General features: G+C 42.6%; 1 protein-coding gene across 7 annotated transcripts in view; it reads left to right on the forward strand.

Annotated features, from left to right (window-relative positions):
* opa1 (OPA1 mitochondrial dynamin like GTPase) overlaps positions 1-14,730 on the forward strand; it is a 45,860-nt gene that overhangs the window by 3,916 nt on the left and 27,214 nt on the right. For 3 of the 7 annotated variants that reach the window (XM_047813638.1, XM_047813636.1, XM_047813639.1), the window contains 9 exons: positions 4,649-4,731; positions 9,514-9,660; positions 12,398-12,451; positions 12,682-12,786; positions 13,855-13,941; positions 14,032-14,145; positions 14,267-14,347; positions 14,459-14,533; positions 14,644-14,715. In XM_047813638.1, the coding sequence (XP_047669594.1) occupies positions 4,649-4,731; positions 9,514-9,660; positions 12,398-12,451; positions 12,682-12,786; positions 13,855-13,941; positions 14,032-14,145; positions 14,267-14,347; positions 14,459-14,533; positions 14,644-14,715 (818 nt within the window). The remainder of the gene's footprint in view (positions 1-4,648; positions 4,732-9,513; positions 9,661-12,397; positions 12,452-12,681; positions 12,787-13,854; positions 13,942-14,031; positions 14,146-14,266; positions 14,348-14,458; positions 14,534-14,643; positions 14,716-14,730) is intronic. The other 4 variants (XM_047813637.1, XM_047813641.1, XM_047813643.1 and 1 more) reach the window with 2 other exon arrangements.

Genomic DNA, 14,730 nt, shown 5'->3' on the forward strand with positions numbered 1-14,730 from the left:
AAATGTTAAACTTTAAATGGTGCAGAATATTTGTTTGTTTTTTTCTGTTCTTATTTATTTTTATAATCCTTTTTCTTTAATTTTTAATTGTCGCCTTTATTCCCAGAATTCAGGTGTAATGTTTGTTTATTCAGTGTGATGTTTAACGCCTTTAAAGGTGCGGTGCACGATGTTTGAAAAATGCCGACTAATAAAACAAACGTGTAGCCAATGAGCGGAAAGGGGCGTGTCTTGTCAATACGCGGTGGAGAGAGTGTTCGGTGCACATGTCTGACATTAGCATAAAGGGGCGTGTCTTGTCAATACGCGGTGGAGAGAGTGTTCGGTGCACATGTCTGACATTAGCATAAAGGGGCGTGTCTTGTCAATACGCGGTGGAGAGAGTGTTCGGTGCACATGTCTGACATTAGCATAAAGGGACGTGTCTTGTCAATACGCGGCGGAGAGAGTGTATAGTGCGCATGTCTGACATTAGCATAAAGGGGCGTGTCTTGTCAATATGTGGCGGAGAGAGTGTTCAGTGCGCATGTCTGACATTAGCATAAAGGGGCGTGTCTTGTCAATATGTGGCGGAGAGAGTGTTCAGTGCGCATGTCTGACATTAGCATAAAGGGGCGTGTCTTGTCAATATGTGGCGGAGAGAGTGTTCAGTGCGCATGTCTGACATTATCCGCATGTCTGACGTGTCTGATAAAAATCTCCCCTCGGCCAGCTGCCCCAACAGGTTCCGCCATAATGCCTGGGTTGCGTATGTATGTGTGGGCGGAGCTATCAAAACAGGGGTGACACCCATTTGGGTTAGGGGCGTGTTTGTTTTGGGGATTTCAAATGTCAACATTGGATTTCAAACATCGTGCACTGCACCTTTAAATGTAATTATGTTTAGATATTTAAATTTCTTTTTTAAATTGATTTCCAAATGATATAAACTTAAGAGCAGAAATGTAGAGTTACAGATATTTATATACTTAATGCTCCCCTGAACAGATCAGATACAGTCAAAAGTCAAAAGTCCAGTTAAATCCACAAATTATGAAAAATTGTTAAATTATTTTTAATTATTTAATTATTGTTAAATTAATTTAAATTGTTGTGAAATTCGAATCACTCACATCAAGTCATATGAAGTCGAACTGTTAAACTCAGTTATTACAGTTAAACACAGTTAATACAGTTAAACTCAGTTAATTCAGTTGAACTCAGTTAATACAGTTGAACACAGTTAATACAGTTAAACACAGTTAATCACAGTTATTACAGTTAATCTCAGTTATTCCAGTTAACCACAGTTATTACAGTTAAACTCAGTTAATACAGTTAAACTCAGTTAATACAGTTAAACTCAGTTATTACAGTTAAACTCAGTTATTACAGTTAAACTCCGTTATTACAGTTAAACACAGTTAATACAGTTAAACTCAGTTAATACAGTTAAACTCAGTTAATACAGTTAAACTCAGTTATTACAGTTAAACTCCGTTATTACAGTTAAACTCCGTTATTACAGTTAAACACAGTTAATACAGTTAAACTCAGTTAATTCAGTTGAACTCAGTTAATACAGTTGAACACAGTTAATACAGTTAAACACAGTTAATCACAGTTATTACAGTTAATCTCAGTTATTCCAGTTAACCACAGTTATTACAGTTAAACTCAGTTAATACAGTTAAACTCAGTTAATACAGTTAAACTCAGTTATTACAGTTAAACTCAGTTATTACAGTTAAACTCCGTTATTACAGTTAAACACAGTTAATACAGTTAAACTCAGTTAATACAGTTAAACTCAGTTATTACAGTTAAACTCCGTTATTACAGTTAAACTCCGTTATTACAGTTAAACACAGTTAATACAGTTAAACTCAGTTAATACAGTTGAACTCAGTTAATACAGTTGAACACAGTTAATACAGTTAAACACAGTTAATCACAGTTATTACAGTTAATCTCAGTTATTCCAGTTAATCACAGTTATTCCAGTTAATCACAGTTATTACAGTTAAACATAGTTATTACAGTTAAACACAGTTATTACAGTTAAACACAGTAAATACAGTTACACTTAGTTAATACAGTTGAACTCAGTTATTCCAGTTAAACACAGTTAGTACAGTTAAACTCAGTTATTCCAGTTAAACGCAGTTAATACAGTTAAACACTGTTAATACAGTTAAACACAGTTAAACTCAGTTAATACAGTTAAACTCAGTTAATACAGTTAAACACAGTTAATACAGTTAAACACAGTTAATACAGTTAAACACAGTTAATACAGTTAAACACAGTTAAACTCAGTTGTTCCAGTTAAACTCAGTTGTTCCAGTTAAACACATTTATTCCAGTTAAACGCAGTTATTCCAGTTAAACGCAGTTATTCCAGTTAAACGCAGTTATTCCAGTTAAACGCAGTTATTCCAGTTAAACTCAGTTATTCCAATTAAACTCAGTTAATACAGTTAAACACAGTTAAACACAGTTAATACAGTTAAACACAGTTAAACTCAGTTGTTCCAGTTAAACGCATTTATTACAGTTAAACGCAGTTATTCCAGTTAAACACAGTTATTCCAGTTAAACGCAGTTATTCCAGTTAAACTCAGTTATTCCAATTAAACTCAGTTAATACAGTTAAACACAGTTAATACAGTTAAACACAGTTAACACAGTTAAACACAGTTAACACAGTTAAACACAGTTAAACACAGTTAATACAGTTAAACACAGTTAAACTCAGTTGTTCCAGTTAAACTCAGTTGTTCCAGTTAAACTCAGTTAATACAGTTAAACACAGTTAATACAGTTAAACGCAGTTAATACAGTTAAACGCAGTTAATACAGTTAAACGCAGTTAATACAGTTAAACACAGTTATTCCAGTTATTCCAGTTAAACACAGTTAATACAGTTAATACAGTTAAACACAGTTAATACAGTTAATACAGTTAAACACAGTTATTCCAGTTAAACTGTTATTCCAGTTATTACAGTTAAACTCAGTTATTCCAGTTAAACTCAGTTATTCCAGTTAAACTCAGTTATTCCAGTTATTACAGTTAATACAGTTAAACACAGTTAATACATTTAAACACAGTTAATACAGTTAAACACAGTTAATACATTTAAACACAGTTAATACAGTTAAACACAGTCATCTGAAATTATATTTTTATTATTCCTGATTTTTATTTCTTTATGGCCAAACTGCAGAGAACAAAAGTCCTCACTCTCAGACCCTGACACATCATGCCTCACTCTCTGACACATCACCCTTACTCTCTGACGCATAACTCTCAGACCCTGACACATCACCCTTACTCTCTGACGCATCACTCTCAGTCCCTGACACATCACCCTTACTCTCTGACGCATCACTCTCAGACCCTGACACATCACCCTTACTCTCTGACGCATCACTCTCAGTCCCTGACACATCACCCTTACTCTCTGACGCATCACTCTCAGTCCCTGACACATCACCCTTACTCTCTGACGCATCACTCTCAGACCCTGACACATCACCCTTACTCTCTGACGCATCACTCTCAGACCCTGACACATCACCCTTACTCTCTGACGCATCACTCTCAGTCCCTGACACATCACCCTTACTCTCTGACGCATCACTCTCAGACCCTGACACATCACCCTTACTCTCTGACGCTTCACTCTAAGACCCTGACACATCACCCTTACTCTCTGACGCATCACTCTCAGACCCTGACACATCACCCTTACTTTCTGACGCATCACTCTCAGACCCTGACACATCACCCTTACTCTCTGACGCATCACTCTCAGTCCCTGACACATCACCCTTACTCTCTGACGCATCACTCTCAGACCCTGACACATCACCCTTACTCTCTGACGCTTCACTCTAAGACCCTGACACATCACCCTTACTCTCTGACGCATCACTCTCAGACCCTGACACATCACCCTTACTCTCTGACGCATCACTCTCAGTCCCTGACACATCACCCTTACTCTCTGACGCTTCACTCTAAGACCCTGACACATCACCCTTACTCTCTGACGCTTCACTCTAAGACCCTGACACATCACCCTTACTCTCTGACGCATCACTCTCAGACCCTGACACATCACCCTTACTCTCTGACGCATCACTCTCAGACCCTGACACATCACCCTTACTCTCTGACGCATCACTCTCACACCCTGACACATCACCCTTACTCTCTGACGCATCACTCTCAGACCCTGACAACTTACTCTCACTCCCTGAGACCTCATGCTCTGCATTGACACCTCACTCTGTTGACACCTCACTCTGACACCTCTCCCCCACCCCCTGACACCTCACTCCCACCCCCCGACACCTCACGGACGCCTCCCTCTCTGACACACATTAAAGCTGACTTCACAGTGACTGAAATCACAGACAGGCTAAAATTGAGGTGTTGGAGACTGAGGTGTCAGAATAATAATTAAATTTTCAGAGTGTCAGAAGTTTGTGCACCCTGCTCTGAGCCTGTGTGTCGGTTGTCAAGGTGGTGATGAGGGATTAAAACAGGAAGTCACACTGAGTCTTCACTCTGTCTGCTAGTTCAGCTACATGATCAGTGTGTTTGTTGCTAAATGGTTGCTGGGTAATGTGTGTGTGTCGTTTTTTTTTTTCTTTTCAGAAACTACAGGTGAGCCGAACCTGAGCACACCTGAGATCCATCCGACAGGCACAGGAGCTGAAAGCGGTGACAAGTTTAAGAAGGCAAGTGGATCTGCATTTCCTCTGCTTCTTTCTCTGCTCAATTTCATCTTCCTCGCGGAATGAAAAGTCTCTACGCCTGCGTTTTTTTAGCGGTTATCGGTATCCGAACCAAACCGAGCATCTTTGCTCCTACTTGTCGAATGACACAGCACCGGTTGATGTTAAAGGGAAAGCACTTGGCTTTTATTCAACACCTTGAGTGTCAGACACTGAAGCCCAATCCCATATATTATTAACTGAAATCTATGAAACTATGCTTGAAAATTAATACTTTTAACTGACTTAAAAAAAAAAAAAAAAACATGACTTAGCATTAAAAATATAATAAAGTGTAAATCGATCCTAACAAAAAAATGAAGGCTCCTTTTTTAAAGACGGAAATATTTTTCTTCCCCCAATCTCCGATCCAACGTTTAACATAAACAAGTGAGGAAACAAGTGATTAATAAATAAAGAAAAATATTTATTTATTAGAAATAATAAATAAATGATAAGATCAGTTTCTTCTCTTATAAAACTAGCTAGTAGCATTTTCAGGCGTTCAGGACGTAATACTACGTTTGAGGTGAAGTTAAAAACACGGAGCTTCGCTGCTGCTTCTTTCTGTTAACGACGTTATATTGAGCTTTAATGTTTTGCACCATTTTCTCTGATGCGTTCGCACTTCCTGTGGGAGGTTTATCCATCGTTCCGTGATGCTAATGTCAGACACGATGACTGTTAGGTCTTCGTTATCGTCCCTGGTGACTTTCCTGCGCTTGAATGCATTTCTGACCATTTTCCAGCTCCTCGTCCTCGTGAGCCTCTTTGTGCCCTGTCTGAATCGTGTGATGTCACTTCCTGTTTGTCTTTCATTTAGAGCAAATATAGAAGGCGAAACGTCTGAGAGACACTTGTGTGAAAGAAAGTGGGCTGTTAGACAGGAAACGTTATATACACACAGCTGCTGAAAAGTTATTGACCCCCTTATTATATTTATTAACAGTTTCAGTATATTTTTATAATTTTGTGTGTGTGTGTGACCCTGTGTGTGTGTGTGACCCTGTGTGTGTGTGTGACCCTGTGTGTGTGTGTGACCCTGTGTGTGTGTGTGACCCTGTGTGTGTGTGAGACCCTGTGTGTGTGTGTGACCCTGTGTGTGTGTGACCCTGTGTGTGTGTGACCCTGTGTGTGTGCGTGTGTGTGTGTGTGTGTGACCCTGTGTGTGTGTGTGTGTGAGAGACACTGTGTGTGTGTGTGTGTGTGTGACCCTGTGTGTGTGTGTGTGTGTGTGTGTGTGTGTGTGTGTGTGTGTGACCCTGTGTGTGTGTGTGACCCTGTGTGTGTGACCCTGTGTGTGTGACCCTGTGTGTGTGACCCTGTGTGTGTGACCCTGTGTGTGTGACCCTGTGTGTGTGTGTGTGTGTGACCCTGTGTGTGTGTGTGTGTGTGACCCTGTGTGTGTGTGTGTGTGTGTGACCCTGTGTGTGTGTGTGTGTGTGTGTGTGACCGTGTGTGTGTGTGTGTGACCTTGTGTGTGTGTGTGTGACCCTGTGTGTGTGTGTGTGTGTGACCCTGTGTGTGTGTGTGTGTGTGTGACACTGTGTGTGTGTGTGTGTGTGTGACCCTGTGTGTGTGTGTGTGTGTGTGTGTGACACTGTGTGTGTGTGTGTGTGTGTGTGACCCTGTGTGTGTGTGTGTGTGTGTGTGACCCTGTGTGTGTGTGTGTGTGTGTGTGACCCTGTGTGTGTGTGTGTGTGTGTGTGTGTGACCCTGTGTGTGTGTGTGTGTGTGTGTGTGACCCTGTGTGTGTGTGTGTGTGTGACCCTGTGTGTGTGTGTGTGTGTGTGTGACCCTGTGTGTGTGTGTGTGTGTGTGACCCTGTGTGTGTGTGTGTGACCCTGTGTGTGTGTGTGTGTGACCCTGTGTGTGTGTGTGTGTGTGTGTGTGTGTGTGTGTGTGTGACCCTGTGTGTGTGTGTGTGTGACCCTGTGTGTGTGTGTGTGTGTGACCCTGTGTGTGTGTGTGTGTGTGTGTGACCCTGTGTGTGTGTGTGTGTGTGACCGTGTGTGTGTGTGTGTGTGTGTGACCCTGTGTGTGTGTGTGTGTGTCCCTGTGTGTGTGTGTGTGTGTGTGACCCTGTGTGTGTGTGTGTGACCCTGTGTGTGTGTGTGTGTGACCCTGTGTGTGTGTGTGTGACCCTGTGTGTGTGACCCTGTGTGTGTGACCCTGTGTGTGTGACACTGTGTTTGTGACCCTGTGTGTGAGTGTGTGTGAAGCTGTGTGTGTGTGTGTGTGACCCTGTGTGTGTGTGTGTGTGACCCTGTGTGTGTGTGTGTGTGACCCTGTGTGTGTGTGTGTGTGACCCTGTGTGTGTGTGTGTGTGACCCTGTGTGTGCGTGTGTGACCCTGTGTGTGCGTGTGTGACCCTGTGTGTGCGTGTGTGACCCTGTGTGTGCGTGTGTGACCCTGTGTGTGAGTGTGTGTGACCCTGTGTGTGTGTGTGTGACCCTGTGTGTGTGTGTGTGTGTGACCCTGTGTGTGTGTGTGTGTGACCCTGTGTGTGTGTGTGTGTGTGTGACCCTGTGTGTGTGTGTGTGTGTGTGACCCTGTGTGTGTGTGTGTGTGACCCTGTGTGTGTGTGTGTGTGACCCTGTGTGTGTGTGTGTGTGACCCTGTGTGTGTGTGTGTGTGTGACACTGTGTGTGTGTGTGTGTGACCCTGTGTGTGTGTGTGTGTGACCCTGTGTGTGTGTGTGTGTGACCCTGTGTGTGTGTGTGTGTGTGACCCTGTGTGTGTGTGTGTGTGTGTGAGACCCTGTGTGTGTGTGTGTGTGTGTGAGACCCTGTGTGTGTGTGTGTGTGAGACCCTGTGTGTGTGTGTGTGAGAGACCCTGTGTGTGTGTGTGAGAGACCCTGTGTGTGTGTGTGAGAGACCCTGTGTGTGTGTGTGAGAGACCCTGTGTGTGTGTGTGAGAGACCCTGTGTGTGTGTGTGTGTGAGACCCTGTGTGTGTGTGTGTGTGTGTGTGTGTGAGACCCTGTGTGTGTGTGTGTGTGTGTGTGTGTGTGTGTGTGTGTGTGTGTGTGTGTGTGTGTGTGTGTGTGTGTGTGTGTGTGTGTGTGTGTGTGTGTGTGTGAGACCCTGTGTGAGTGTGTCTGTGTGAGACCCTGTCTGTGTGTGACCCTGTCTGTGTGTGTGTGTGTGTGTGTGTGTGTGTGTGAGTGACCCTGTGTGTGTGTGTGTGTGTGTGTGTGTGTGTGTGTGTGTGTGAGACCCTGTCTGTGTGCGTCTCTGTGTGTGTGACCCTGTCTGTGTGCGTCTCTGTGTGTGTGACCCTGTGTGTGTGTGTGTGTGTGTGTCTGTGTGTGTGACCCTGTCTGTGTGTGTGACCCTGTCTGTGTGTGTCTTTGTGTGTGTGACCCTGTGTGTGTGTGTGTGTGTCCCTGTGTGTGACCCTGTGTGTCTGTCTCTGAGTGAAAACTGTGTGCGAGCCCCAGTGTGTCTGTGTGTGCGAGCCCCATTGTGTCTGTGTGTGCGAGCCCCAGTGTGTCTGTGTGTGCGAGCCCCAGTGTGTCTGTGTGTGCGAGCCCCAGTGTGTCTGTGTGTGCGAGCCCCAGTGTGTCTGTGTGTGCGAGCCCCAGTGTGTCTGTGTGTGCGAGCCCCAGTGTGTCTGTGTGTGCGAGCCCCAGTGTGTCTGTGTGTGCGAGCCCCAGTGTGTCTGTGTGTGCGAGCCCCAGTGTGTCTGTGTGTGCGAGCCCCAGTGTGTCTGTGTGTGCGAGCCCCAGTGTGTCTGTGTGTGCGAGCCCCAGTGTGTCTGTGTGTGCGAGCCCCAGTGTGTCTGTGTGTGCGAGCCCCAGTGTGTCTGTGTGTGCGAGCCCCAGTGTGTCTGTGTGTGCGAGCCCCAGTGTGTCTGTGTGTGCGAGCCCCAGTGTGTCTGTGTGTGCGAGCCCCAGTGTGTCTGTGTGTGCGAGCCCCAGTGTGTCTGTGTGTGCGAGCCCCAGTGTGTCTGTGTGTGCGAGCCCCAGTGTGTCTGTGTGTGCGAGCCCCAGTGTGTCTGTGTGTGCGAGCCCCAGTGTGTCTGTGTGTGCGAGCCCCAGTGTGTCTGTGTGTGCGAGCCCCAGTGTGTCTGTGTGTGCGAGCCCCAGTGTGTCTGTGTGTGCGAGCCCCAGTGTGTCTGTGTGTGCGAGCCCCAGTGTGTCTGTGTGTGCGAGTCCCAGTGTGTCTGTGTGTGCGAGTCCCAGTGTGTCTGTGTGTGCGAGCCCCAGTGTGTGTGTGTTGTGTAATTACTCAGGATTTCTGAGAGCTCGGCTTCATAAAGCTTCCTCTCTCCTAAACATCTGCTTGGTATAAAAGCTTTAACCCGCTTCAGCTGCCTCACTGCTCATCATGAGCTCTCAGTTCGAGAGAAAAACACCAGATAAAAGATTCCACTTGTTTGTTGTTTGTGTTCCGGTTTGAGACTTTTCTGTTTTAGGCTGAAATCAGGACCGATTCTGTTCATCAGTTATAAGGACATAGATTAATGATACCGGTTATTTATTTTTCAGCATAAGTTTATAAAAAGCTTTGTATAATTTTAAGGTTTGTAACTCCTACATTTTTGGGAACAGGACTAAAAAATTCTAGGTGTGCAAAAAAAAAAGAAAAACAAAAAGAAACAATGTCTTACATCTTTCCATATTGTCAGTGGGCTTTCTTTATTCGCCACTCTCTGTAAGCTCTGTAAGCTCCTCCTTTAGCGTCATGTGATCAGATTGATTGACAGCTGACTCCGCCTCTCTCTCCCTGTGCCGTCCCTCAGCAGGGGCTGCTTGGAGAACTCATTCTCATTCAGCAGCAGATCCAGCAGCATGAAGACGACGTCCGGCGGGCGGCGGCCGGTAACGAGCCCCGCCCAAGTCGTGCTCAAACTCCGCCCCCTGGCCAGGCCCCGAAATTTCCCCACAAGGTGAAAGTCAATCTCCCAGCACGTCCACCGCAGCCGTTCTCAAGCCAGTCGTATTGAACAAACACACACACACAATCCAGGGAATTTGTTCATCAGCTGAGGAAATTCCCTGTGCTCTTATTCTTAAATTTGTTTTATTACAGTAATTTACACCTTTATTTATTTATTTATTTATTTATTTATTTATTTATTTATTTATTTATTTATTTTTTAATTTAACTCTTGTGTAAAAGATAAATCCCACTGACTGGCGTGAGAACGTTGATTCACAGAAGTGTAGAACAGAAGAGAACAGTCGTGTCCCTGCTACATCTTAGTCTGTCTTATGAACAACTCCTTCATTAATTAGCTGCTCATTAGCACCTTATGAACACTCATAGTAACAGCTGAAGGGGTTTATTACATTTACGTAAAGTTGGGTAATAAATTCTTCATGATCAAGTCTTGCGTAGACCAATCATTAAAAAAGTTGCTTGAGCTATTTAGAAAAACTATATTTTATTTATTTAATTAGAACTTACTTAGAAATGTATATATTTAACATACTATAATTATTATATATGTATATTTATTTATCTATTTACTTATCTATTTAATTTTTTTTTGCTTTTTTGTTACTTTTTTGTTTTTGTTCATTTTTGTAAAATTATTTTCTTGCTTATTTTATTTTTTACTTATTTTACATATTTACTTTTGTGTTTAATAATTTTTTTTTAAAATATTTAAATTAAAAGCTAGGTCGTCCCAGAGACCCAATCCTTTTTAATTATTATTATTTATTACATTTTGTAATTTATATTAAGATGTTCATCATATAGACTATCATTAAAGGTGCGGTCTCTGATTTTTGAAAGCCAATGTTGACATATAAAATCACCAAAACAAACACGCCCCTAACCCCATTAAGTCCCACCCCTGTATCGATAGCTCCGCCCACACATACATACGTAACCCAGGCGACTAACGGAAAGAAACGTGTCTTTATCATAGCTGAAGGGAAGAACAATACGATTGTAGATAAACAAACAAGCAAAAATGCCACACAAGCATAATGATGTAAAGGACAAAGGCATATATTAGTTCTGTCTATTCTGTCAAAGGCATCTATTAGTTCTATTAGTTCCTACTCACCTATCGAGAAGGAAAAAAGCGCCTCGGCGTCTTAAGTAAAGTCGGCCACATATTCACAGGTCGGAGTTTCCCGAGTCGATAACTCCTGAGCTAAACGCTGTTACTACACAAAACGCGGTTGTAGCTGCCTCTCTACATTACTACGATAGAAAAGAGGTGTTATTTGTGTAGTAACAGCGTTTAGCTTAGGAGTTATTGACTCGGGAAACTCCAACCTGTGAATATGTGGCCAACTTCCTGCTCCTTCAGTTCTCTCCAGCGCTGGAAAGCTGATCCTATATTAACACGTCCTACTTCTTGTCCTTATCGTAATTCTTTCTTCTCTTTCTTTGTTTTTATCCTCCATGTCGATGTTAAAACCGCTTTCTGCTAATGTCACACATGCGCACTGAACACTCTCTCCGCCGCATATATTGACAAGTCCCGCCCCTTTCTGCTCATTGGCTACACATTTGTTTTGATTTTTGTTTATTAGTCAGCCCGACTGAGTTTTCTGAAGCATTTCTAAAAAATCGGAGACCCCACCTTTAAAGACAAGATTATTACTCATTAATAAGTTATTGCTCATTAGTTTGTAAACTCATTATTGTATGTTTAATTAATTAGCTGGTTAATTCCTGAACCAGTCCTGAGCTAAAGCAGCGTATTAACAGCTTGCAAAACAATCCAAAAAAATCCAATGGTGTAATAGCAAAAAAAAAGTTCCAAAAGTTTGTACTCCCTTATTTAAGTGTGATTTAAATATTATCATTTAGAACATTAATTATCTTTAAACTCAGTAAAGTTCTTATACGTCTGTCGATGTTGTGTTACGGGATACACCACAATTTGACATTTAACCGTTTGGATCCCCCCCCCCTTTTTCCATATATATATTCAAAGGGGTGAAAACGTTTGCACTCGACCGTATATAGTTAGTGAATGACTACTTATTTATTTATTTATTTATTTATTTATTTATTTATTTTCTGTGTGCTAGAAAACGGCATATTAAGTCTCAGATCAGGGCTGAACGTATCACTTGGAGTCTGTGACAGCTTTCTGTCGTGTTGTAATCAGGGCAATCAGGAAGTGTCTCTGCTTCAATCAGCGAGACTCAACGCTAGCGCCGTACTAACGTGGTATTGACTGCATGCGGAAGTGTTTCCTGCCGCTCGCCAATGACATTTCGTCTATTTAATATAATTTGCCATATTCAGTACATTTCAAACACAATATCCCGTGTGTGTGTGTGTGTGTGTGTGTGTGTGTGTGTGTATTCCATGGGGAAAAAAAAATCTTTTCAACCTCAACCGTGCTTGACTCTCCTGTCCTTTATATGTGTGTCAGAAATGCATTAAAGGTGTCACTTTCTTTAATCACGGTTGATTCAGCCTTCTTTTCCAGGCTTCTTCTCTTTTTTTCCTCTTTCCTAACATGAAGGTCTAGTCTCGTGATTCCTCCAGACTGAGATGGAGGTTCTGCAGAGATCTTTTGCATTGCATTAATCGGGCTTTTCTCAGATCGCTGCATGAGGATCTTGTTACAGGGACGAACAGGCGAGTGCAGGAGCCCGTGTGAGGGACCGAGTTGTTGTGTAACCGTTTCTGTTTCTGTCTCTCTGTAGTTTTCAGATAAAGAGAAAGTCGACCAGCTGCAAGAGGAGCTCCTTCACACACAGGTAAAAGCCCAAATGGATTATCATGCACTAGAGAGGGTTTTGTTTCAAAGTAAATGTTGATATCAAACCTGTTTCTGCTCTCTGAGATGCTTCAAGTGTTTGTTCATAAGCAGCTTAAAATTTATCTTCAACACTAAATTTCTGTGTAACGATGTTAGCGTACAGTGCAGGGACCTAAAGACAAAGCTTAGAGACACAGGATTTCATTAGCTGTCGTCTTATTTCTTCAGTTGAAGTACCAGAGGATGTTGGAGCGACTGGAGAAGGAGAATAAAGAGCTGAGGAAGGTGGTGCTGCAGAAAGATGATAAAGGCATTCATCAGAGGAAAGTCAAGGTCAGATCTCGCCCTGTCTAATCTCCTCCAACCGATATTTCTGTACAGGTAATGACTGATTAGGCAGATGCACTTATCCAGGTTTATCTTGTCAAGACATCAAGTTCCCAACACTGGCAGTTTGGTGTTCCTGGAGTTTGAACTCGCATCATTACGATTAGCTGGCCAACACCTTAACCATTGAGCCACCACCTCTCCTGACTGGCTTATAGACATTTACATGTGTCTGTTTACACTGAAACATATCTTATAATTATATAGTAATACATAATATTTCTCTTTCTTCTTGAAACTCTTTTTGGGCTCACTCCTGTTCAAACACTGCATACATAACCGATCATGTTCGAGTCACTTACTGGAGTCGAGTTGATTCTGAGTCGAATCACTTTTTAACTAGAGCTCACTCCTGTTCAAATATACCATATATGTAAGTGATCACATGTGAGTCACTTACTGGAGTCGAGTTGATTGAGTCGAATCACTTTTTAACTAGAGCTCACTCCTGTTCAAACACACCATATATGCAAGTGATCACATGTGAGTCAATTACTGGAGTCTTGTTGATTCTGAGTCGAATCACTTACTTACAAGAGCTCACTCCTCTTAAACACACTGTATATGTAACCCATCATGTTTGAGTCACTTACTGGAGTCGAGTTGATTCTGAGTCAAATCACTTTTTAATTAGAGGTCAATCCTGTTCAAACACACTGTATATGTAACCGATCATGTTCGAGTCACTCAGTGGAGTCGAGTTGATTCCGAGTCAAATCACTTTTTAATTAGAGGTCAATCCTGTTCAAACACACCATATATGTAACCGCTCATGTTCGAGTCACTTAGTGGGGTCGAGTTGATTCTGAGTCGAATCACTTTCTTACTAGAGCTCAATCCTGTTCAAACACACTGTATATGTATGTGATCACATGTGAGTCACCTAACGGAGTCGAGTCGATTCAGATTTGAATCAGTGAGTTCTGTCCAGACATGCTGCATATGTAAAAGCTCTCTTGTACTAATAAATCATGCCGCTGAGCTTCATGTTTTCTTCTTTTGTTCTTTGTACAGAAGTCGTTGATTGACATGTACTCTGAAGTCCTGGACATTCTTTCCGATTACGATTCCAACTACAACACTCAGGATCACCTGCCGAGGGTCAGCGCTCACCATAAACACACCTCTCACATGAAAGTAGAGTAAATAAATAACTCGACATAAAACCGAGTTTGTGTCGGCTGTGTTCAGGTGGTGGTTGTAGGAGACCAGAGCGCAGGAAAGACCAGCGTTTTGGAGATGATCGCTCAGGCTCGTATCTTCCCCCGAGGTTCAGGAGAGATGATGACCAGATCTCCGGTCAAGGTGAGGAACATGGACTCTGGGCCGCCTTCTTCCACATTTGCATGAAACTTTGTGTGATTGGTGTTTGTTTGTTTGTTTGTTTGTTTGTTTGTTTGTTTGTTTGTTTATTTATGTTTTGTAGGTGACACTGAGTGAAGGCCCTCATCATGTGGCCATGTTTAAAGACAGCAGCCGTGAGTTCGACCTGGGAAAAGAGGACGATGTAGGACTTATTATTATTATGATTATTATTATGATTATTATTATTATTATTATTATTATTATTATTAGTTTGCTGGATTTGGTGTCTTTCAAGTCTAATGTTGTTCTATAGCTGGCTGCACTGAGGCGTGAGATTGAGCTGAGGATGAGGAAGAGTGTGAAGGACGGTCAGACAGTCAGCCCTGAGGTGAAGGAGATGCTTCTCTTTCTGACTGACACACACACGCACACACACACACACACACACACACGCGTGCATTTTTAACCAGGATCTTTTCCCCCTCATTATTCCTGCAGACGATCTCTTTGAGTGTGAAAGGTCCAGGGATCCAGAGGATGGTGCTAGTGGACTTACCAGGAGTGATCAGTGTAAGCTTCCCTCTC

The sequence above is a fragment of the Tachysurus fulvidraco genome, chromosome 5 (assembly GCF_022655615.1).
Source record: "Tachysurus fulvidraco isolate hzauxx_2018 chromosome 5, HZAU_PFXX_2.0, whole genome shotgun sequence".
NCBI classification, from domain to species: Eukaryota; Metazoa; Chordata; class Actinopteri; order Siluriformes; family Bagridae; genus Tachysurus; species Tachysurus fulvidraco.